The sequence below is a fragment of the Acanthisitta chloris genome, unplaced genomic scaffold (assembly GCF_000695815.1).
Source record: "Acanthisitta chloris isolate BGI_N310 unplaced genomic scaffold, ASM69581v1 scaffold4229, whole genome shotgun sequence".
Taxonomy (NCBI): Eukaryota; Metazoa; Chordata; class Aves; order Passeriformes; family Acanthisittidae; genus Acanthisitta; species Acanthisitta chloris.
In genome coordinates, this window is record NW_008692944.1 from 16,070 (window position 1) to 40,434 (window position 24,365).

General features: G+C 43.2%; 1 protein-coding gene across 1 annotated transcript in view; it reads left to right on the forward strand.

The window, feature by feature from the left end:
- MCF2 (MCF.2 cell line derived transforming sequence) overlaps nucleotides 1-21,692 on the forward strand; it is a gene marked incomplete at its 5' end in the record, with an annotated part of 33,513 nt that extends 11,821 nt beyond the window's left edge. The window contains 18 exons of the mRNA XM_009082861.1: nucleotides 2,033-2,121; nucleotides 2,693-2,781; nucleotides 3,008-3,074; nucleotides 4,861-4,976; nucleotides 5,082-5,151; nucleotides 5,512-5,604; nucleotides 5,748-5,752; nucleotides 5,916-6,003; nucleotides 7,191-7,316; nucleotides 8,116-8,337; nucleotides 11,968-12,060; nucleotides 13,003-13,081; nucleotides 13,601-13,664; nucleotides 14,109-14,215; nucleotides 14,288-14,400; nucleotides 14,679-14,791; nucleotides 16,289-16,389; nucleotides 20,865-21,692. Of these exons, the coding sequence (XP_009081109.1) occupies nucleotides 2,033-2,121; nucleotides 2,693-2,781; nucleotides 3,008-3,074; nucleotides 4,861-4,976; nucleotides 5,082-5,151; nucleotides 5,512-5,604; nucleotides 5,748-5,752; nucleotides 5,916-6,003; nucleotides 7,191-7,316; nucleotides 8,116-8,337; nucleotides 11,968-12,060; nucleotides 13,003-13,081; nucleotides 13,601-13,664; nucleotides 14,109-14,215; nucleotides 14,288-14,400; nucleotides 14,679-14,791; nucleotides 16,289-16,389; nucleotides 20,865-20,905 (1,676 nt within the window). The remainder of the gene's footprint in view (nucleotides 1-2,032; nucleotides 2,122-2,692; nucleotides 2,782-3,007; nucleotides 3,075-4,860; nucleotides 4,977-5,081; nucleotides 5,152-5,511; nucleotides 5,605-5,747; nucleotides 5,753-5,915; nucleotides 6,004-7,190; nucleotides 7,317-8,115; nucleotides 8,338-11,967; nucleotides 12,061-13,002; nucleotides 13,082-13,600; nucleotides 13,665-14,108; nucleotides 14,216-14,287; nucleotides 14,401-14,678; nucleotides 14,792-16,288; nucleotides 16,390-20,864) is intronic.
- Nucleotides 21,693-24,365: the final 2,673 nt, after the last annotated feature.

A 24,365-nucleotide genomic window follows, 5' to 3' on the forward strand; every position in this document is an offset into this window, starting at 1 on the left:
CCTCTTTGATCATGCCAAGAGAGCTTTTTAATAAGGTCTCTGTTTGATACCAAACATCAAAATACTGCAGGCCTGCTGGCGTGATGTGCAGTGTCAAAGGCACATGCTGTGCTCCACTGGGAGTGCTTTGAGATGGATGAGTTTTATGGTGTGCATTGAAACCAAACCACCTATGAGCACATCACTTTTGTCCTCTTTTTCTTCCTTGATCATGCCAAGAGAGCTTTTTAATAAGGTCTCTGTTTGATACCAAACATCAAAATACTGCAGGCCTGCTGGCGTGATGTGCAGTGTCAAAGGCACATGCTGTGCTCCACTGGGAGTGCTTTGAGATGGATGAGTTTTATGGTGTGCATTGAAACCAAACCACCTATGAGCACATCACTTTTGTCCTCTTTTTCTTCCTTTCTTAGTTTTCCACCCCCATCCTTTTTCTGTCTGGGGACAGACACTTCCCCTTTTATCTTTGCCCTAGATTTGAAACCTGTCTGAGAAATGTGGTTCTAATAGTTAAACCTTTTGTTGAGGGTGGGGGAAGAGTAAACCTACCCTGTCCTGCGCCATAATGTGTATTGAGATCTGTAGAAGTGGTATTGCAGGCTGTGGTGGAGCCTGTGTGCTGGAGTAAAGTCACTCTTGCCACAGAAACTGGCATCCATCTCCCATCCAGCTTCATATCTGTGTCCCTTTCCTCCCAGTGGCACTCTCTGACCAGGATCACTGGCAAGTCCTCACTTCTTTTGGGTCTTCCTGTCTGTGATGGGTCACACACCACGCACACCTCTAATCTTCTTTCCAGCATCCAGAGCTCTCTGTTTACACATGAAAGTCTAAGTCCTCATGGGTGTGATAACACAGGACAGTTTTATCTCACAGCTGCTCCAGCCATGGGCTGGGACACCTTCCACTAGACCAGGTTGCTCACAGTCCCATCCAACCTGGCCTTGAACACTTCCAGGGATGGAGCAGCCACAGCTTCTCTGGGCAACCTGTGCTACTGCCTCGCCACCTTCACAGGGAAGAATTTCTTTCTAATATCTAACCTAACCTCAACCTCTGTCAGTTTGAAGCCATCCCCCCATGTTGTATCAGTCTGGGCCCTTGTCCAAAGTCCCTCTCTAGCTCTTTTGGAGCTCCTTTAGGTACTGGTAGGGGCTCTAAGGTCTCCCTGGAGCTTCTCTTCTCCAGGCTGAACAACACAGTTCTCTCAGTCTGTCTCCATAGCAGAAGAGCTCCAGCTCTTGCAGCATCTTCATGGCCTCCTTTGGACTTGCTCCCCCATGTTGTATCAGTCTGGGCCCTTGTCCAAAGTCCCTCTCTAGCTCTTTTGGAGCTCCTTTAGGTACTGGTAGGGGCTCTAAGGTCTCCCTGGAGCTTCTCTTCTCCAGGCTGAACAACACAGTTCTCTCAGTCTGTCTCCATAGCAGAAGAGCTCCAGCTCTTGCAGCATCTTCATGGCCTCCTTTGGACTTGCTCCGGCAGGTCCACATCCTTTATGATGCCATGTAACGCACTGAGGAGACTGATGCTTTATTTTTAAGCTTCCACTTCACCTCTGTAGCCCAAGGTATTACAACTTGTAATTATTTACTGACAATGTCAATAAATTCACTCAAGGTGGTGAAACAGTTTATTCCGTCTGAGTGACTTGTCCTATTCATAAAAGGACTTTTAAACAGTATCCCAGTAGGTGATGTTCCTTTTTGTAGTTTATTTGCTTTCATTGCTTTTGCTTTTATCACTTGCTCAGGCTTCAGAGACTTTGTTAGGTTTTGATTACTGTGTTCACTTAATGGACATTTTGTTTTGTTTGATTACTTTTTGCTTTGTGGCCTTTAGGACTGTGTGACATATACTATTTGCTACTAGTATTGTTTGGGATTAGATATTTTCAGTTTGCTATTAGTATTAGCTCACTAATTATTCATTCTTAGAATGTATCCCATTTTTCTTTGTGACTTATTAGTTTCTGTCTGAACCATTTCCTCCACTGTAGATGTACATTATGTAATTATGTTTTCTTCTACCCAAGGTGTAGATTTTAATTCCAGTTTGAAATTTTCATTCGATCTTTCTCTCCCTGGGAAGAAAACATCAAGAAAAACTCCAAGTTCTCGCAAGGTAAAAATTATTCGTGAAATCTGAATGAGTTTTATACACTGAAAACCTAAAACCCCTCTAAAAATTGATTGTACTTAGACTTTGGATTTGGAGATGCTTTTACTTTTCTTAAAAAAAAGCCCAAACAAACACAGTCAAACCCTCTCATATCCATATGGTTTAGCTGGATTTGCCAAATACCTGAGATCTGTCTTGGATTGATTTTCCAAGTCACAGATACTGATTTTCTGTGTGTTATTCCCCGAACTTGTTCTTTACATGACAGAGATGTCTATTAGGGAATCTCCCCATCTGCAAATACTTTCCCTGTGGAAATTGTTCTCTGCTCTCTGCACTAATGAATTATGTTACTAGTTTTTCAGATTTTATGTGGCAAAGTAATTTCTGGGAATATTTAGCTGCCCATTATACATTATGTCCTTCTAAGCTTTTCTACGCAGGGATTTCTGAAAAGGAAGCATATTTCATCCTTCCCCAAAGGGTTCCTGTGCTGATATCAGGGGCTGGGCTCATCCTGCCCCTGCAGTGCCCTTCCTGCAGCTCTTCCCAGTGCATCCCATTTCTATTCCAGATCGAAGTAATGCACGACTATCAGGAAAAACGGAACTCCTTGCAGTATTTTATTTCAGACAGTGATGACAGCTTAGATATACTGAAAGGGTAAGTTTTCACCCCCTTTATGTACCTCAAAATGATGTTTATTTCTGGCCAGTCCTTCCCCATCCTTGTGTTCCTCCAGCCTGACCTAGGTGTCAACTCTTGTGCTTTTACCTGTTGGTTGTTAATGAGATCATGCTGTGCTTTGGGCTTCTTGAACTGCATTGATTACCTGTGGTTGTTTTAATAGGCATAAAAATAATAGGCTTCTATTTTTTCTTTATTTTAGCCATGTCATAAATGAGCTTATAGAAACTGAGAGAGTGTATGTAGAGGAACTCTTCACTGTTTTGACGGTGAGTGACTTCTCCAGGTTGCTCCTTCTGGTTTTCCAGCAACTTGTGCAAAAGGGCACCTGCCACTCTGTTAAACTAAGCAAATATGTGATGGGGCAGGTTTCTACCAGACTGTCAGATCCCAAGCCAGTCACAAATGCTCAAGTTTTCTCCTTAGGGTGTCTTTGTTGGAGGCATCTGCAGGAACAGTTGGTGTCAGGATGAGCTTTTCATCTAGAATGAGGGAGAAGCCTTCTGTTTGTACACAAAAGCACTGGTAATTAGTCTTAGCAGTGCCTGGAAAAATGTACAAAAAGCTGTTACTTTTAACTGTTCCCTAATTTCTTTTACCTTTAGGAGACAAAAGAAAGAAGTTTGTGTTTTATCCTTGAGAGGATTCTGTCTCAATACTGTGAAGCTTATGATGTATAAAGCACATTTCTTTAGAAAGCAGATTTTAAGTTCTCATATTGCTGTTTTAGACACTTCTACTTTATTCCAAAATAACTCTTGCTGATGGCCAAAACAAGTTAGCTGTTAAATAGCTCTCCCCCCTTGCACTTCTTTCACCCAGGAACAAGCAGGATATAAATCTGCTGGACTGCAGGTAGTTACATGTAATTGCCCTGCACTGATTTGTTTTTTTGTTAAACCATACATTCTGTGGTGAAGCAGTTGGCAGGTACACAGATTTATTATTGTGCACATCAAGTTTAGATAAAGAAAACTGGAAAGATAGACTTCAGTTTTCTGGAAACAGTATTTCCTCTAAAGAGAGAAGCCTGCTTGCAGGGCTTAAATGCAAATGACTAATTTTGCAGATACTTATCATCTACTGCATCCTTAATCAACTACAAAATGTCTGCATAGTATAAGGAATATTGATTCCAACCATAGGGAGTGTGAAAGATTAATTTGGAAGGCCAAAGAAGATATGCTGTACATATTGAATACATTTTTGCTGCTTGTGTCAAAAGGGCCTCAGTTCTGTGCAGTGCTTGGTGACCAGTGTTACCAGTTTGAGCTGTGGTTAATGGCATTCTTGAGGCCTCTCTGCAGTGATGGTCCTGAGCTCTGGCCATGAGTTCTCCCTGCACTGCAGTTCAGATGTGTGTGATATCTAGTGAATTCTTTTGCAGTGTTACAGTGATGGGATGTTACTTTGGAGAGCTTTGTGTTATTTCCTAGCTCCACCCAACAATTTGTAGAGCAGTGGTGTCCCTTTCAGCTCCTCCCTGGTTTGGGAGCCTGTGATTTCACGAGGCAGGTGGAGCCACAGAGGACAGAAATACTGATGTGTGCTCAGCATGTCTTGTACAAGAGCAAAAAGCCCATTGATTTCAGTATTTGATCTCAAGCTGTCTCTGTTTTGTAACAAACCACTTCCTGCACCAGTTCTGGTGATGTTGTGTGTAACTGCATATCCTGTACATACACACTGTCTCTCCTGTGTCCCACAGTCACAGCAGCAGATGTGTTCTCCCCAGACAAGTATTCCTCTGGGACCTCTCCTGCAGTCAGGTCATAGTGAGGAGAAGGCCTTTGGTGAATTGGGAGTATCTCTGCAGTGCTGCCAGCCCCAGAGGAGTTGTCCCAAGCCATTCCCTGCTGGAATACAATGCCATGTGCCTAGGGACTGAAAGACAGGGATTTAGACACAAAGAATAAGTCAATAAAAGGGATATTGCACTTTGAAACAAAGCAGATAATACTGAAAGTCTGTTCACGTCCCCTTTTATCTGCCTTCGAGGAGATGCCAAGTCAAGGCCTTACCAACTGACTGATGAGCCCTGTTTGCATCCTGCAGGGCTACAGAGCTGAGATGGATAACCCAGCCATGCTGATCCTCCTGCCTCCCGTGCTGAGGAACAGAAAGGACGTCCTCTTCGGGAACATGCCTGAGATATACGACTTCCACAACAAGTATGATGCTGCTCTGTTCTCCTTTTTATCAGACTGATTTCCTGTAACAATGAAATACCCAAATCTTACCTTGCTCATTGCTGCATTTTTTGTCTCTTCTCCCAGAATTTTCCTGCACAGTTTGGAAAACTGCCTGGGAGCACCCGAGAGAGTGGGATGTTGTTTCCTAGACAGGGTGGGTGACTCACTTTCACATATAAAGCAGACTTGAAGGCCAATGTTTCTCCTGATTTGTCGCACTCTGCAATATCTCAGTTGTGTCAGCTGAGTAAGAGGCTCCTGATCCGCAGTACAAGAGCCAGGCCAGGAGTGGAGGTGTGTGGCCAGCAGCAGATGGGGCAGAGCAGCCGTCGTGACTATGCTGCATCTGCTCTGACTCCCAGCAGTGCTTTCTTTTTTCTCCCAAACTGTCGCTTTTTCAAGATTAAAGTTGGCAGCAGAGATAAAAGCAAACTCAGTTTGTATGTTTACCTTATTTGGCTGCCCAGCAGGATTGTGTCCATGAATGTGACTTGCCTTTTGGCTTCCCTTACAGCGAGAGGATTTCCAGATGTATGAGAAGTACTGCCAGAACAAGCCCCGGTCAGAGTCCCTGTGGAGACAGTGCTCAGAAAGCACCTTCTTCCAGGTAAGCTGGTTGTTCTACCAAGGCAACATCCTGGGACACTCCCTTGTCCTGAACACTCTCCTTAACATCCTACAGTTTTGCTGCCATATGCTGTTTACCATTGCACAGAAGCCTCACAAAAACAGAGTTTCTTGTACAACAAGGAGTGTAAGGCAGATCCATTCATTATATTACTTTATGTGTTGTTATAAAGCTACTTTAGTTATCGGCACGATGCTACATTTTGACGCGAAATCTTTGAAGTCATCAAACCATACTAGTCATGCTGTTGGAATAACTACTTATATAACTATAACTTACTTGATCTTAATTAAAAAAAAAGAAAATTACAAACTTGGGCTGGATTCCTATTTGCTCAAACCAGTGCAGCGCCTGACAAAATACCAGTTACTTCTGAAGGTATTTCATGTTCTGCTTTGAAGGGACATCAGCAGATAGATAAGATTTGTTTTCCAGTTTGTTTTATTTTTCAATTAAAGGTTATCTGTAAATCAGCACCAAACTTTAGATGACATATTGCTTGTCTTAGCCCTCCAAAGCTGGATTCCTATTTGCTCAAACCAGTGCAGCGCCTGACAAAATACCAGTTACTTCTGAAGGTATTTCATGTTCTGCTTTGAAGGGACATCAGCAGATAGATAAGATTTGTTTTCCAGTTTGTTTTATTTTTCAATTAAAGGTTATCTGTAAATCAGCACCAAACTTTAGATGACATATTGCTTGTCTTAGCCCTCCAAAGTGGCTTTCAGTGAAGATGAAAATTCACATATCTGAAAAGGGAAAAAGTGCTTTTGAAAAACCTTTTTTTTAAGGGGAGAAAGACCGAGTCTGTTCAGAGATATAAAATGACAGGAACACTTCTAAGAAAACTGAACCAGAGATGATGATATGAATATGATGAATGAAATATGTTGTTTAGATGCCTCTCTTCTCCTCAGGTGTTTATAGCACCTGTAATCTTTAATGCATTTATTCTTGTGTTTCCCATCTGAGGCAAGGCAGTGCTGTTCCTCCCACTCTGTAAGGTGGGAATAACACTTGAGTTGTAGCTTCTGAGCCCCACCTTCTAGTCTCTCAAATGAGTACACATGCAGCTGTAAGTGGGCACAGGAGATTTGGAATGAAACTAATTTTATCTCAATGGTATAATTCTGTCTTCCATTTAGTGACTTGAAGGCTCTGGATTTTATAAATTCTGTTCCTTGTGTCTGCCAGTCTGAAGACAATCATCTGCTGCAGCTGCTTTTGAGGGCATATATGACATATTGGCAGCTAGTGAAAAACCTGAATCTTATTTCACATTTCTTATCAAGCAGGAAAAGACAAGACAAAGCTATCAAATGAGCATGATGCTGCTCTCTAAACTAACACCGTCTTTATGGAAAACCCCCAAAAATGGGCTATCCTTCAGTGTCTGTTCCACACCTCTAACTGACTGTGGTTTAGAGGGAGTCCTTTTTGCAGTGACATGTGAAAAAAGAGACTCAGGCAGTATAGGTTGCTCTTGGGCATTGGAAACATTGGGTGAGGTGGAAAAATCTGCTTTGTTCAAGTGCAAACACGTGTTCTCCCATTTCTATTTTCAGGAGCTGCTAAAGTACAGCACGAGCTGTGATGGAGTTCAGGAACTTCAAGAAGCTCTGGTTGCAATGTTGGATTTGCTAAAGTCAGTCAACGACTCTATGCATCAGATTTCAATAACAGGATATGATGTGAGTAGATTTGGGTAATGAGAGCTCTTACACAAGGCTGGATGATGCATTGGGAATGGACAGTGTCCCAGAATGTATGAGCTGAAACCATCCTAGAACAGCTACAAAATGAATGGTATCAGGAAGCTCTTACAGGTGACAGCCTTCCATCTGATTTCAGGGTTTTGGAAAATAGCTGCATCTAAGTTGTATGATGCCCACACTTGCCACCTTGTGGTTTTCCAGAGTATTTTTTCCATCATGCACCTTAGTATTCTCATGGCTGACCTAATAATTCACCTGGAGTGTCTTCATAGCATTTTGTATTCAGTATTTAACTCACTGCTCTCTGAGACTGATTTTGTTCCTTTCCCACTGAAGTAATTGTCTTTCCCAGGGCTTTGGGGAACGATGAGGGGTTGGCTTCTGAAGCTGCTGGTCCCAGTCCTGCCCTCCTTGAGAATTCTTTCTTCTGACAGCTCAGTTCAGGCTCAGATCTCATCTGCCCTCTCCCACTGAAGCAGCCAGAGCCCTTGACCTGGACTTTCTTAGGAACTGGAGAGTTTTCCTATCTTTTTAGTTCTTCCAGTTTCTGACTTGTATCCTTTCACGTAGACTAGCTGCAGCCCTGCGTCTGCTTCTCTCCTGGCACCATTCCATCACTCCTAAAAGATCATCTGATCCTTCCAGGAAGACCTATTCTTAGAGGGACATGCCTTGGAATAGAGCTGGCCCTGTCACCCATCATTGTTTGGACAGTCCTCTTACATTTTAATTGGCATCTTTTTCTTTCTTTTTTTATTTGTTGTGCTCTCACCAGGGTGACCTGAGTGAACTAGGGAAGGTATTGATGCAGGGATCCTTCAGTGTATGGACAGGACACCGAAAAGGTCCAACAAAAATGAAGGATCTTGCCAGGTTCAAGCCAATGCAGAGGCATCTGTTCCTGTATGAGAAAGCCTTGGTCTTCTGCAAGAAGCGAGAGGAGCACGGAGATGGATATGACAAAACCTCATCTTACAGTTTTAAGCATTTTTTGAAAGTAAGGACTTGTTAGTTTTATTTTTGAAAGTGAGAATGTTTTACATTGCCATGTATGTTGTAGACCAATAATGCTGCACACCCAGAAAGTATTTTTCCTCTAACACACTGTCTTGTTTTCTATGATTAAAGGCTGTAACGCCTCGTAGGGATGTGCCATGCTCATGAAAGGCTGTTGGTTGTATAAGCTGTGAGGATCCCCACAACTGAGGCAGCAGCTAGGGGAGCCCATGTATGTGATAGTGTGTGCCAGGGAAATGGAGCTTTGGGCAAGTCCCAGGGATCCAAATGTGCCTGTCTTCCTCCCCTAGGACACATTCCAGGAGAACAGGCAAGGGCATAAAACTGGGGAGAGCATGCCAGGGAGGCCTCTTGGGCAGGAATCTGCCTGGCTGCCCCTGAGCCCCATTTCCCAGCCAGGCAGGAGGATGCAGTAATAACTCCTCTTCCTCCCCAACTGCTGTTCTCCTTTGGCAGACTCTAACTGCAGCTAAAAGAACAATTATTAGATGACAAATCTAGCCTATGGCAAAATATGAGGGATGTAAACAACTGTCCCAAGCCTATAAATGCTAACTATTATCAATAAAATTCCCAAACTGCTCCTCTAAAAGACACGTGGCATACTGTGTGTGATGAGCACTTCTAACATCAGCATTTTGTTTCAGCAGTCTGCCTTGTTTTTCCTGACAGATAAAATCCCAATGTGGGTATACCTTAGAATGGGAAAAAATGTGCACTTGGAGGCAGAGCAGATCCCTGCAGGTCCCTGATCTCAGCAGGGTCTGGGGAGGGAAATGCCACAAGTAGTCAGAAGACAAGTGTATTCAGCTCCAGTGCACGTTACAAATTATGTATTAAAAGCAAAACTCAGGCCATATGTTTAGGTACTTAAATGTTTTCCCCAAACAGCATCATTTTCTTTCTGGAGAGCTTGTTTTCCCTGTGGTACTTGTTTTACTTGAAAGAACTGAAGAGGTGGCAGAGGGAAAGCCAGCTCAGAGGAGAAACTCCTGCAGTCAGGAGGCCAGGCAATGTGGCCAGGGTTCTTCTTTGCCTCAAGAGGGTTCATTTTCCAGTTGTTTGTGTTGACATCCTGGGAGATTGGGGTTAGAGAATCCATGGATGCAGCAGGATTACATCTGCACACATATGTTTTGAGAATTGCTGCACAGAGGGGAAAATCATGTTTCTGGAGCTTGACATTTTGTTTGATCATAGAATCCCAGAATCATTGAGGTTGGAAAAGACCTCTTAAGATCATCAAGTTCAGCTGTTAACCCATCACTGCCAATGATGGTCCATGTGCCTAAATATCAGGAAATTATTTTTCCTTGCAAGAATGTTTTTTTGGGGATTCAGAATTGAAACAAGCTGTTGGGTAGAAGCTATGTAACAAAATATCTGCAAAACAAACAAAGAACCCCTCAGGATAATATTTTGCATGCTGTGTAAAATATGCACTGGTAAAAGCTGAGATTCAGTAACTCAGAGGATGCAGGTTACTGCAATGCCAGGTAAATCAGCCTGCCTGCTGCTGCTGTGGAAGCTGATGCAGATGAACATCATCCCAGAGCTTTGCACTAACACACCTTGGACTGCATTGCAGCGATCCAGCAGCTGAGAGACAGTAAATCCTGGTCAGGGAGAGGAAATGGAATTTCAAAATCCACTAACATGAATGAACAGACCTTAAATCTGTCTGTTCCTGGCTCTTTTTCTTTGCATCATCATAGTAGATCATCTGAAATTTCTAATATATTGATGCCTGGGCAGTTTTGTAGGAGCCTCTGTATAAATTTCCAAGCTAAACAAGATACACAGAACTGGGAATTGCAGCAACTGGCTGAGGTACTCTCTAGGCTGTCCTTCCAACAGCTTTCATAAATTTAAAGTTTATTAAGTTTTCATAAAATCAGAATGGAGCCTCATCCAATTTTCTAAGGCATTATGGTATATTGTTAGGACAAGGGGAAATGGCCTCAAGTTGTGCCAGGGAGGTTCAGGTTGGGTATTAGGTAGAATTTCTTCACTGTAAGAGTGGTTAGTGCTGGAACAGACTGCCCAGGGAAGTGGTGGAGTCACCATCCCTGGAGGGATTTAAAAGACATGTAGATGTGGCACTTGGTGGACTTGGAAGTGTTGGGGGAACCATTGGACTTGATGGTCTTAGAGATCTTTTTCAATCTAAATGTTTCTATGATTCTAAGAGCAATTTGCTTCTTATCTCCTGAGGCTGTTCATAGTCACAGAAAATGGGCACCAACGTTTGAAAAAGTTGGAACACAACATTTGCCCATGTAACCTAATCTGTAAATCTTCATAGCCTTTCAGACCAAAAGCTCTGAGGATGCACATATTGTCAAGGAGGAACAGCAATGTTAAACAGATATTATTTCTAAGGCTTCATTTGTGTCTAAAATGTATTTGTCTAATCCACTCTGCATGAATAATTTATGATAGATGATAGCACTATTATTACAACTGTTTCAAAACACGTATGTGGGATACTTCAGCTATTTTTGACCATCCATTAATCAGTGATAAATTGCAGCAGACTCTGCTTTAAGTGAGAAGATGGTTCATGTGATATCAGGTATTACAGCATTTTTCAGCTTTACAGTATGTTAAGCAGGAGGGTCAGAGGTCTCCTGCTGCTGAAGAGTTTCTTGGTCTCTAATCATAGTTTGAGTTACTCATTCAGGTGGGTCACATTGTGCATATCCTGATTGACCGTGGGCCTTTGGCATTTCCATCCAATTATCAGAAGTGGGCTGTGATAATGGGTACCCAGGAACAGCAGCATTCAGCTTCAAGCCTGCAAGCATCCTGAAAGCCAGGTCTGTGGCAGCTCAGGCTGCCTGTCCAAAATTTAACCCACCTTGGGGTGGTGTCACAACTGCAGGGATGGTCAGGGACCAAAAGATGTTGAACTGAAACTCCTAAAGGAGCTAAAGGCTTCACAAATGGGTTTTAAAAGTCACTGAAAGAGGGAAACAATTCAGTGAGTAAATAAAGAATAATAATTCATAAATGACATATCATAGAATTTAAGGATTGGAATGGACCTTACAGATCATCTAGTCCCAACCTTTCCTGCCCTGGGCAGGGACACCTCACTAGATCAGGTTGCTCAAGGCTCATCCAGCCTGGCCTTGAATACCACCAGTGTTGGGGCAACCTCCACATCCCTGGGCAACCTGTGCCAGTGTCTCACCACCTTTACAGTAAAAAACTTTTTTCTCACATCTAACCTAGACTTTCCCTTCTTCAGTTTGAACCATCTATATGTAGATAAATAATGTGCCATATATTTATAAAGCTTCATGTGCCTCATCTGAAAAATTCCATGCTGAAAGATGTATGAGATGATGTTTCAGTTAGTTCCACTGATTCCCAAATGAAAAGTCCCCTAAGGTCCATTGATTGGTTTCAGAAAGCTTATCCAAATGCAGAAAAGGCAGGGAGGGTAAGTCAGATAATGAATTTCAGTTCCTACTTAAATTAAAATTGATGAAATGCGTAAAATTGGGTGAAAGCGGGTTTAACATGCTGCCATAAGTCTGGATGCCTAGGGAAGAGGGAGAGATTTGTACTATGTTTCATTTTTTTGGTTCTTTTGGATTTGCAGATGAATGCAGTTGGAATAACTGAGAATGTGAAAGGAGATCACCGGAAATTTGAGATCTGGTATAGTGGGCGAGAAGAGGTCTATGTTGTGCAGGTTGGTAGCTTCAAAAATCTGAGTATTTGCACATCCTCATAGCAGTGATGTGTCCCATTGATCCTTATGGGATTATCAGACATTTAGCTTGCGTTTCTTCTCTTCTCTGCTCATGACAGCACTCATTGAGCTGTCCCAGTGGCTGCTCCTTGGTGTCCAGAACAGAATTGTTAATGCCATCTTAAAGTGGGGACAGAATAGCCCCTTGGAAATAGATCCTTTTATTCCAGATGAAATCTCAAGCAGACTTGTAGTTGAAGAAAGGATTTTACTGTGCTTAATAGCTTGTGTGAGTTGAGCTGGAAATGGGCCCTGTGCTCTTGCACAACTAGATGTCAGAGCTGCTCCCAGAGCAAAGCCTTAGCCTCCGTCCTGCTATTCCCAGTAGTCTCTCAACTCATCTACAGAATAGTAGCCTCACTGTCCCGATTCCTCCTGGATTTTTTTCAGTTTGTAGCATTTAGAATAGAAAATTCTGATGGTGAAACATTTGCCTAACAGGCTGTTCACAGAAAACCTCATTAGTAATATATTGTAAATTGATTTTCTTCTGAAATTAAACTTCTGCGTAGCTTTTTTCTCCATGTTATGACTCAATAGCCAACTGAAATTCATAGAGCAGGTGTATGCAGCCAAGTACACAAATATTTAAAAGGCAGTTTTGGCCCTTCAGGTATTTTTTAAAAGAGTTAAGATGCATGCACACGTGTGCTTTTGCTTGCACTCCTTGTGTTGTAGCGATGGCTCCACAATTTCCACTGTGCTTTGCCTGGATGTAATGGGAATCATCAATTTTAAAAGATCCAGAGTATTTAAAATTTAGTGGTGACTTTGGAGAAAGGAGGATTTCAGATAATTACAGCATAGAAAAGTAAGATTTTATTCATACATTATAATGGATGATTCTTAATTCAAAATTCAGACAATATTCTCTTCTTCTAGGCCCAGACAGTAGATCTGAAGATGGCATGGTTGAATGAAATAAGAAAAATTTTGTTCAAGCAGCAGGAGCTTATAAAAGGTACCTTTGACCAGTTTCTCTGTGGCTTTCACTCTGCAGCAGAACCTTTCCTATTTTCACATTGCTAATCTTCAAATCCACTAATTCTCACCAGAGAATTGATTTTCAGAAACCTGGTAGCAAAATTCTGGAGTGAGGTCTTCCATTACAGGGAAATAACATAACTTGGAGCAATAAAGACCAGGTGCTTATGTGAAAATTAATTACAGAAGTACATGTTTTTGGTGGGCATTACCTTGGGGATTATTTCACATTTGTTATCTTTGGCTTAATTCAACAAGATACATAACAGATGCCTAATTTTAAGCATATTATGGTCTTTGTAGCATGCTCTATATTGGATTTGTGCTAACATGGCATCTTAATCATAACTAAGTCTGTGCTTTGCTAGAGTGTGTTTTTCTCTGACCAGAAATCAATAGGGTTGTACAAAAGGTCTAATTTTTAAAGCGATGCTTCAAGTGTGATGGTTGCTAATAAAAAAAACGGATTTTGAGCTGGTGTTTGACTTCCCTGCAGTGGAGAAGCAGCAGCCTGGCTCATGCATGGACCAGCTCCCGCTCTCCTCCCAGAGGAGTGATGGGTGAGTGCCAGGAGCTGGGCTGGGGGCTCTCTGGGTACCTTCCCATTGCTGGGCCATGTCCTAGCTCTGTGCTATTCTCCCCACTCCCCATTTCTGTCTGAGACTTCTGGGGAAGGGACAGGAGGGATGTGCTGCTGCTCACCCTTTGGTGGCAGAGGTCTGGGGACAGGGTCTGTGAGGGGCACCCCTGAGCCTGGCAGCACAGCCTCAGCTGCAGCAACTCTAAATGCAGGCAAAGATGAAAGACAGCATTCAAATTCAGGGGTAGAGAGACTGCAGCAACTTTATTTCCCCTCCCAAAAGATGAAAGCCAGGCACTAGGTCCTTAACCTTCATAGAAACATATGTTAATAGGTACCAGGATTATTTCTGACTCTATTTTACAAAACCTTGTGGAGCTTGCACTCATTCCTAAAGATTTCTTTATGTTTTTTAATCCTTCAGAAAGCAGCAGAGAGCCTCCATAAGCTCAGAAGAGAACGACTCGGAGCGCACCAGCCCAGTGATGCTGGACAGTGGACTCGTGTCCCCCCAGAACAAGCCCCACAGAAGTATGAGCCCTTTCCCTTCCTTTGGGGCATGATCGGGGGTACCCCCAGCCTGAGCTGTACTCTGTCTTGCAGGCTGGCCAGGAATGTCACAGTCCCTGGAAATCTGTGAGGGGCTGGAGGAGTGGTCGGGTAACCAGTACCTCTCCAACTGCTCAGACACCGAAGAGGAGGATGGGAACCAGCTGGTTAGTAGACATGCAATAGTCCCAAAGCTTGGGGTGCTGCCAACCTTCAGTCATCTTGCCTTGTTTTGCTTCACTGGATAATGGGTGTATCTTGTCCATGTCTCTCAGAATTTCCGTATCTCAATTTGAGGAATAAGGAGATGTCTCAGCCAGTTTCTTGAAATAATTTTAATTAAAGTAGCTGATAGGGCTCTGTTTCATTCCCTGGGGCAGTCAGAAATAACAGCTGCATGATACGAAATGCAGCTAAATAAGATAAGTTTGTCTTTCTACCACAGTCTCCAGGAAAATACAAAGCCCTTGCAGACTGCAAGAGGAGAGGATCAGAGGACCTGCTGGTGAAAAACGGTGATGAAATTCAGCTCATGCATGAAGATGGTGAGGGACAGTGGTAGGTATTTTAGGAGTACTTCCCTTATCTCTAAGAGCCTGCAAGGCAGTCCCATGTTGCTTGCCTGGTGATACACACATTGCAGCTTCTGATTAAGTTTTTAGACTATTCCAGAAAGCTGGAGAATTGATTCCCTTGCCAAGACTAGATGCCATACACACTGGCTTGGCCTGGGAAAACATGTCAGGACTTCCCTTGCCATGGGTGTTTGGGCAATCTGGGTTTTACCATACCAGCATCTTCACAGCCCCTCTTGCCATCCTCTTCCCACCTGAGATGGTGCTTCCATTGTGAGCCCTTTGCCCACCTCAGCTCAGCTCCTGGCTTTGTTCCTCTGGGCTTATTAATAGCAGTACTGAGTAATTGCAAGACATTTTCCTCCCTCAAACAGCTGCAGGAGTGTTAACTGGTTGATGGCTGCATATCATCTTTCTGTTGTATTTAAACATGTGGCTTGCAAGATAAGATGTCACAGCTGGTTCTGTCCTCATGGCTGTGAGCATCACCTGGGAAATCATCATCCCCAGCCTCCTGCCTGTCGAACCATTAGTCTCCTTGTCTCGGAGGGCAGTGTGCCCTCTCCAGATATTTGCAGCAATTTGGCTGAGATTTCTGGCTGTCTTTCCTTTCCAGGTTGATTCTGACTAGCTCTCATCAGCCAGCCTGGGGTCTCAGCAGGAGAGTGCACAGTGTGCTAATGCCTTGTTCAGGGTGTGAGAAGGTGATGTTAGCAGGAACCTGGATCACATTTGTGCAGGCACTAGCCTGTAGATGCACAGACATGAGTGCCCCGTGGAGGATTCCTGGCTGACAGCTACAGCCCTTGCACTCCAAGGGAACTTAGAATAGGATAAAATATATTATTTCAGTTGGAAGGGATCTGCAATGATCATCTAGTCCTACTGCATTTTGCACAGTTCAGTTTGTTGTTAGCAATAGCAAGATGCAAAGGATCTCAGGTTTGCTGAATGTTCACCTCTCCTGAGGGTTTTGGCCAGTCTCAGGCAAAGATTTATCACACCAAACTGTTTTATAAGCACAAAGTTCACTGCATGAGTGAGACAGGGGTGTCATATATAAACGTGAGAATTTCCAGCTGCCTAAATCTTGGCCTTAATTTACTTACAGTACCCTGACTAAATTCATCCTGTCAGTCTAACCCAAGAGTAGAGAAATGAAGAAAGAAATTGCTCTTGGCTCCATTGGTATTCAGTGAAGGAAAACTGTCATCTGTGGAGGTCTTGGACAGGATGACTTGTACTCCGGAGGTCCTGTTCATTGACTAGAGGGATGCCTAAGACAGCTGTGCTTCCAATGTAGGCTTTTAAATTAGGTTCCTAAGTTTAGGTGGGAAGAATACTTTAAGTGCATGCCCAGCTCCTGTTAAAATGCTTCCCTGGTTTGAATGAATGGTACCCCCAGTTGTGTAGACTGTGCCCATATCAAACTGCTTCTGGGTTGGCTGGTTTCTTTTACTAATGCTGTTGTCATTCAAAGGTTGGTGAAAAACCTAAACAGAAGAAAAGAAGGCTGGATTCCTGTCCACAGTCTGCAGATAGTAGTCGGTGACTGCAGATTTCGGAATGCCAAAGTCGCAGGTATTATATAGCACGTCTAGCAGAAATATTTCATATCTCAAATCAGGTCTTTTAAGCCATTTGCATTACACTTGATGTACTAAATCTGGCTGCATATGCCTCTGCAGGAAAAATAAAAAAGCAAGCAGCTACTTCAAAAAGCCTGAAAAAGTAGTAAATTAAGCTTTTTTTTTCATTTGTTTGATAACACCTTAAGACATTTCTGAGACTTAGGCACTAGTAAATTAAAACCAAGCATTTGAAAATGTAGATTTCTTTGCAAGAGCACTGGGTAGAAGATCCAGGAGAAGAGATGGAGTCTGACCAGGGATTCCTGTGACTGTTTTGCCTACTCGCTGCTGTAGCTCAAACCCCGTGTGAACAGGAGGTACCTAGGCAAAATCTCCTCCTGCTGCAAAAGACATCGTGGCCTGATCCCCAGCACTCTAAAGGCAATACTTCATCCCTGCAGCCTCACTCCTGCCCTCATTGCTGCCTGCTGATTAATCCATCCTTAGATAAACTTTATAATGAACAGGTTATCAGGTTTCGGCCAAAGGCTTCTAGTCTCAAAAAATCATAGTTCTCATTTTCTAGCTGCAGATGTACATAGAAATAGATAGGGAAGCATAAAAGATGACACAAGAAAATGCCTTAAGAGCAGCCTGTCGCCCTTGCCATGTATGCAGCATCACCCTCCATGTGTTGCCTCATCACCATGCTGTCCACTGGAAACGGGAGACCAGGGTTTGAGATGGGAATAGCTCAGGAAACCCACACAGACTCAGTCCATCAAAAAAACAACCAAATCAAACACTAGTTACGACCATACAAAACAAATTTTGCAAGGAGATTTCTCGTTAAATACTTCCTTTTTTGTCAGAATCTATTATTTTGATGAACATGAAGGAAGCCTTCTGAAAGGCTTCAAATTCCAGTCAGCTCTTGATGGTTTTCTTGTATATTTCAGTGAAATCCTTCCTATACAGCAAGGTAATTTTTATCCCCTTTGTTGCAGGGCAGTCAAGTCTCACCGGTTGGAGGTTTTCTGATGTTATGTAAGGGGTAGCTTGCTAACCAGTGTTCAAAGTTTGCTAGCACCTTATTTTCAAGGAGTATAAATGGTTCCCTGGTCTTCTCTGAATCTGGTTATCCCATCTCCCCACGTCCTGGACCACAGCCTGTTCAGGAAGGTGCTCCACCCATAAATGCATGTTGAACACAGGGTGCCAGCAAACTTTGAACCCTGGTTTGCTCTGTCAGTGGTCATATCCCCCAAAGCCTAGAGACTGGCAGCTCCAGGCTGGTTTACAAAGTTGCTGAGTACAAACTAAGGAGAGTTTCACAAGGCAAAACTGCAGAAAGCTCCTCCTGTGAGTCCCACAGCACTGCCCAGGTGCTCTGCAGTCATGTCCCAGGGTCTAGTCACAGCACTGAGGCTTTGTTTTCCCTGTGCAGGTAACTCTGCTCTCTCTTGCTGTTGCTGATTGTGCCTGCAGTCTCCAGGCACCGTTCTAATTTTACATGCACTCCAGGCAATATTGTGGGATGATGTAGGATGTTTTCTTACTATTTTCCTAGAGCTATTCCTAGAGCTTTTCAGCAATGTGTCCTTATAGCTGTAAGCGACTTGCACTCTGTAAGCAGATTTTCAGACAGTACTTTTGCATTTAGCAGTTCCCTTTCCTCTGTGGGCTGGTCACTTCACACTGCAGGTGACACTATACCACTGACTGCTCAGGAATGCAGACTGGATTGGGCTCTTTTCTGCTTCTTCAGAAGATGGAGCTCTTGCTCCAGTATAGCAGAGGAAGAATTAGGCAGCCAAGCTTGTAGAGCAAAGTAGGGGCAGGAGGGAGCACCAGAGCCCTCACGTATTATGAGCTGCTTGTGCTGAAATGCTGTTTTGCATGTAAGCAGGATAAACTTGACTAACATGTTGTGGAGTCTCCAAGAGCTTAGAGCATGCTGGAGTCACTTCAGCGTTGGGGAGAGGCAGTCCTGGCCCTTCATGGGGGCAAAGCCTTTGTAACTGCTCAGCCCCAGGTCCCCCTAATAAATGAAAATGTGTCCAATCACAGAATTTCATAACAGAATTCATAAAAATCTGGGATTTGGGATTTTTTTTCAGTGAAAATCCTTTAGCTGAAAGATTAACTCTTACCTTCACATTTTTTCTTAGATTTATAGTGTGACCCTAACAAAAACCTCCCACCACAGGACAGCTGATACCTGCACACCTCCAAGCTGTTCCTCTCCCCTCCTGCTAATTATTCCAGTGTTGAAACAATACGAGTAATAATGAAGTTACAGGGATCTTTTTGCTGCCTGTTTTAATTTAGCAGAGGGGTACTTGGTCCGCACTCCACTCCCTGACCATTGCCAGCTTTACAAATTCACTGTCCTCTTATGAATCTTGGCTTGGATATAAGCCAGGAGGCTTTTGGGAGGAATATGGCTGGCTTGGAGATCATTTTGAAAACATGTTTTCCTTCTGGTGTGCCTCTATAAATTCTGAGTTTAGTCCTTGCTGCTTTCTTCTGAACAGATTTATTCTCTCTCATCTACAAACCCATGGTGGATTTTTTAATGTGAATGCTGTAGGAATAGTTTTGTATCACAGGTGGTAACATGCAGATCTTGAAAAGGAAAAGATTTGGAGATAACTCTGCTCAGAAGGGCAGTATTCAGAAAATAGTATTCAGAAGGGCAGTATACAGAAAATTGCTGAAGCACTCAGGTATTGCCTTGGCTTTCCTATGAATTAGCAAGGAGATGCAAGATTTTCTCTTCCTTTCAGGGAAGGTGAGGGCTGCAGCATTACAATCCCCATTCCTCTTCTGCAGTGGGGCAGAAGACAACATTTCTGCATGTTCCCTGATTGCTAATGTGCCAAAGACCATGATTTACAGCACTGGCAGTGTGTGTGTCAGTGAAGGAAAGGGCATCTCACCCCTCAGCTGTGCTGCAGCACTGGCTTCATGGCAAAGCAAGAATGGGGTCGGCAGAAATGAGGTCCTTGACTTGTTTTCTCTTCAGTGACTTTGTGCCCAGCAGCAGCACACCCTCCCCTCTCACTGAAGTTAAGCTCTGCCCCTGCTTATCTTTTCTCTCAGCAGTGGTAAACAGATGCAAACTAAGTGAAACATGTTGTTTGCTCCCAGATTTTCACATCAGAGCAAAATAGGGACAAAGCACTTTCAACTTTTTTCACCTGGCCTTTAAAAGCTGGGCAGAGAAAAGGATGAGTGTCCAATTTCCAATCACTCTGTGTGTGAGACTGATTTCTTTTAGAGAGAGCATGAAATAGAGTAGCCTGAATAAGAAAGGGATTCAAATGAATACTGGAAACAGTTATAAATGCCTTTACTTATTATAAATATAAAAGAAACATTGCTACAACTTTCAAGTTCTTTTAAGCATCAAAAAATAACTGATATGGCAGAATTTGCCTTGAGCCCAAAGCATTCGGTACAGGCATGGAGGGATGCTCTGTGCACACACCCACTAGGTTTGGCCCCATCTCTGGAAGTGTTTAAAGCCTTGAGCAACCTGATCTAGTGTGAGATGTCTCTGCCTGTGGCAGGGGGTTGGAACTAGATGTTCTTCAGGGTCCCTTCCAACCCAAACTGTTCTGTGATTCTGTGATTTGGGGATACAGGCTCCTGTTCTACACTCCAGACCCTCTCCTAGTCTGTCTTAACACCCCACTTGCCAAATTATCTCTTCCAAGCCTTAAGGGGATCCCCTCTGTGTGCTCTTCATGCCATAAAGCTGAGCAAAGGTTTCCCCTGCTGGTAGTGCCTGAAGGACTGAGCTTGCATGTCCTCTGCTCCTGCTGGCCAGGGCACTGGGGACTGTCCTCTTGACTGTGGTGAGCTTAAGGCAACCCTTTCATGGCTTGAACCTGCCCCATCAGGTGTCGTATGTGGCTGAACTCCTGAGCTCTCGCAGGCTAAGCATGTTGGCTGAAATGTGCAAGTTCTGTCTAAGTTGTGGTTAAAATTCCACTTGTAGTTTGTAGATGCAACGCAGCTGTTTGCACTATCACTCACGCACTTTAATAACTGCAGCCACAGGCTTTTGTATTTATGCAGGGTCCATTAGAGGCAATGCTGATTTCTTTTTTGGCCTTTGAAACGTAAAGCAGGGTCTCCTCCTACGACCTGAGATGCCAGCTAAGCTTCACAGAACAGCTCTTTAGTAACGCTGTAGAAAACCATTTTGAGCCTGACAAAATAAGGAGTCTAGAGAAGATATCAGCTGGCCTTGCTGCGATAATGAAGTGATAGATGATGGAAATGAGTCAAACCCTGTGGTCCTGCCTTAGGCAAGCCTCTTACTGAAGCCAGTGGGAGTTCAGCTTTTAGGGAGAACTGCAGGAGGGCACTTATTTTTTTTTTTAATGTTATACTAATGTTACCTGATTACAGGGAACAATGTATTTCTTGAAATAAGATGCTTTAATATTAACATCATTCTCCATTACTTTATAGATGCTGCCCTGTGTAACACGAGAAAGTTTAGTTCCCCTTGACTTAAGGGTGAACTAGTAGCATCCTATTTTCGATGCTCTTTGGAAGCTTTCAACTAAGTGTTACAGAGAAATAGCACAATAGTTGGAGTTGTCCTGTACTATTCATCACATTCACAGACCTCCACAGCTTCATCTGCACTGAACAGGACTGGGGTCCTAAGCAGCTTCTCATACTCATAAAGGAAGCCATTCTCTGCTCTTTCTTTTTTTTCGCCTGTGGAAAGTACGGTATTTTGTTAATTTTACCTGCTCTTTTTCCATGACATCCATCATGTTTCATCAGAGAAGTACACTACAGTTTCCTGGCACTTTGTTTAGATGGTTGAAATTTCCTCTACAGGTTGAAGTAGACTTTGCCTACTTATTAGCTGACAACTGTTGAAGTTGCAAATAAAAGAGTTGAGTTTTCGTAAACCAAAAAGATAAAAAAACCAAACAAAGAAGCTGTAAGTCCTGCTTAATTGATTTTCTGGGTGGATTTTTTCTTAAGTATCTACTTCAGCTATGTGAATGTAATGTTCTGTAAGAGCATCATCTGGCTGACTCACGTGAGAAGATGCAATAACACTAAAGATCCTCTTTTTTGCACTTAGTGTCTGACTCCAGCCCATTGCAGTCAGCCCTGTTGATTTCAGTGAGGTTTGGATCAGGTCAAACTGACAACTCAGGGTTGTCACCAATCACTTAGGGTCCCAAAGCGTCCCAAGGCTGAAACCTGTATCTAGCAAGTGTTGAAGTTTACATTAATGTATGTACTTTTGGAACACGTGCCATAAATCCAAGTTAAATGTCCATGTTTTGCACTAAGGATGTTCTTGTGATAAGACTTTTCAGCATCTTTAACAATAATGTATCTACTGAATTTTTGAAAAAGGAAAAAGAATGTCAAACACTCCTGATTTAATTTTGTGTTTCTTTGTCCAGGTTTGCTTTTGTAGAACATAGGTAGGTGCAGGTGGTTTGAACTTTTAAGCAGATGTGTGCAAAAAGCACCTGACTGTGTGGAGAGCAGGGTTAATAGTGTGCATGCAGTAGTGAATTTGCTCTGTCCCATCAAGATGAAACGTTTATACTGTGGACTAAAGGGGGACCTTTCTGATCTGACTTTGATTTATGAACCAATTCTTACACACAGTCCCAAGTTGTTGAAACATTTTGGGGGTTGTTTTGGGGTTTTTTTGTGACCATTTTTCTATGGAGGAATTGTTGAACTACCCAATGGCTGTGGTTACCTGGGGGTTCCCATCACACAGTGGACATTTCTCCACTTTGGGTGGCCAGTACTGCGGGTAACCCCCGTACACCCTCAAAAACATGACCAGCTGGATCTGAACTGAGCAACACCACAACTAGAAAAATCCCAGTATCCTTCAGCCACTGGCAATCACAGCAGAGAGGTTTTAAGCCACTGAAGGTTCCTTTCATTTACTGTAAAATTGGTCACAATGCACTTGCTAGGTGGAAAACTAGGAGTGTCTTAAGTTACTGTCAGGGCTGTTTATAGTGGTAACAATTCTTGTGGTAACAGTACACATTTTGAGGTACGACTGTAAATATTTGTCTCAAACATGGCACACATTGCATATTAAATGGTTTTAATCTTTTTTGTCTTCCATAGTTTTAAATCTAAGCTTTTATTAATTTATGAGGTTGATAAGTTCTGCAGATCTGAATGTACAGTCTGAGGTTTTTAACATTTGAAACTTTGCACACGACATGGTATGTTTCCCTGAGTATGCTGTTGAACTAGGCTCTTCATGTATATGTATAAATGACAGTAGAGAATTTTCTCTGACTGCAAGTTTAAATGAACTATATTGTATATGTACCTGTAAAAAATGTGTTAAATCTATATTTAAAGATTAAAAACTTGTTAAATAAATCCATATGAGAATATGCAATTCTGTCCAAAGGCGCTTCTGCTATAATTCTAGAGAAAAAAATATCTCACTGCATTGCTTTTATTTAATTTTTTTGTAACAGCTATAACCTTCTTATATGCATTTTGATTTCAAGGTAAGCAGTGGCAGATGATCCAATTATCTTGTTGCTGGATGTAGTGGCAGTGAAACTGGGAGAGGCACCTCAGTGTTCATACTGATGTCTGAAAGAACAGCTACTGGAATCCCACCCATCCTCAGCCTCCCCTGCATCCCAGCTCCAGATAGCACTGCCAGGAGGGACCTCAGGGCTAGGGACCATGGGGCTGTGCTCATGGTTGAGTGCACAGAGCCATATGGGCATCAACAGCCCTTTTGGAGGCGGCAGGGAGGTGGTCTTGGGGGCACATCTCACCCTTGTCACAGTGGGTTCTGCCTCTGGGGATGTGCCAGGGTCCTGTGCATGAGCTGCTGGTGCCAAGCATTACAGTGCAGTTCCCAAAGGCCACGCTGTTTCCCTGTGCACCCCTGGAGTTTTCCATGGAAGGAGATACAAGATGAACCAGCATTGATCAGAGGTAAACCTCTCTTCCTCTGGGATTATTCTCTTCCCTTGTGGTTGGGAACTGAATTAAACCCACTTGACTAAAAAAGGATCTCTGCTCAGCATTGCCTTTCCCCGGATGCCACTTCCCTTTCCCTGTGCCTCGGTGCCAGCGTCCACCCTGGGCATGGGGCAAGTGTCTCCCAGAGAGGTGTCTGTCTCTGGGGTGTCCCAGGCTGTCTGTGCTCAGAGGACATCCCACAAGCTCATTTGGGGAAGGCAACACACTGTTTCCATCCCTACCAGCAGCACCTGTTGCTGCAGTCTCTAATGTAACATGATTAATATGAAGACCAGGACAGGTAATGAGCACTAAGCAGTTCTCTTCATAATCCTAACAAGGCTCAGCAGAAATCAGTAGCATAAAGACTGCCACTACCTTTAGATGAGGTTTTTACAGATTTTAGTTCATTTTTACAGTCAATTTAATGCTGTCCTAAAGCAGGAGGAGCATTTGCTACTACCCGTGATCCATCTCAGCCTGGCTCATGTGAAAACATCTGGCCAAGAGCACTGTGGGTGCAATTCTGTGCATCTTCACCTCCCTGATGGGCTCCTGCTACTGGAATGATGCTGGGTGCCAGTGCTTGTGGCATCAGTGCCTCCTGGGCTTCCTCTGCCCACCGTGCTGTGTGGCAGCTGTGGGCAATGTCAGTGGCACACTGGCCCTGGGCATGTGTGAGCTGGTACAACTTCTGCATTCAGGATTTGGGGATTTACATTATCTGAGCAGTGCCAGTGCATTCAGGAATGCAGATATGGGTCATTAAAAGGGTTTTTTATTTCCTTATTACCACATTTTCACTGCAGTATCTCAACTTTTGCCTTCCAAGTGCAGAATTTATTTCATTCAGAAATGTTTATTAAAATACAATGATTTCTGACAAACATGGAGATTGCTATGGTCTCTCCTCAACTAACCAGTCCATTCCTCAGCATGGTGTAGCTTCCCCAGCACGGCATAACCTCATGTGGG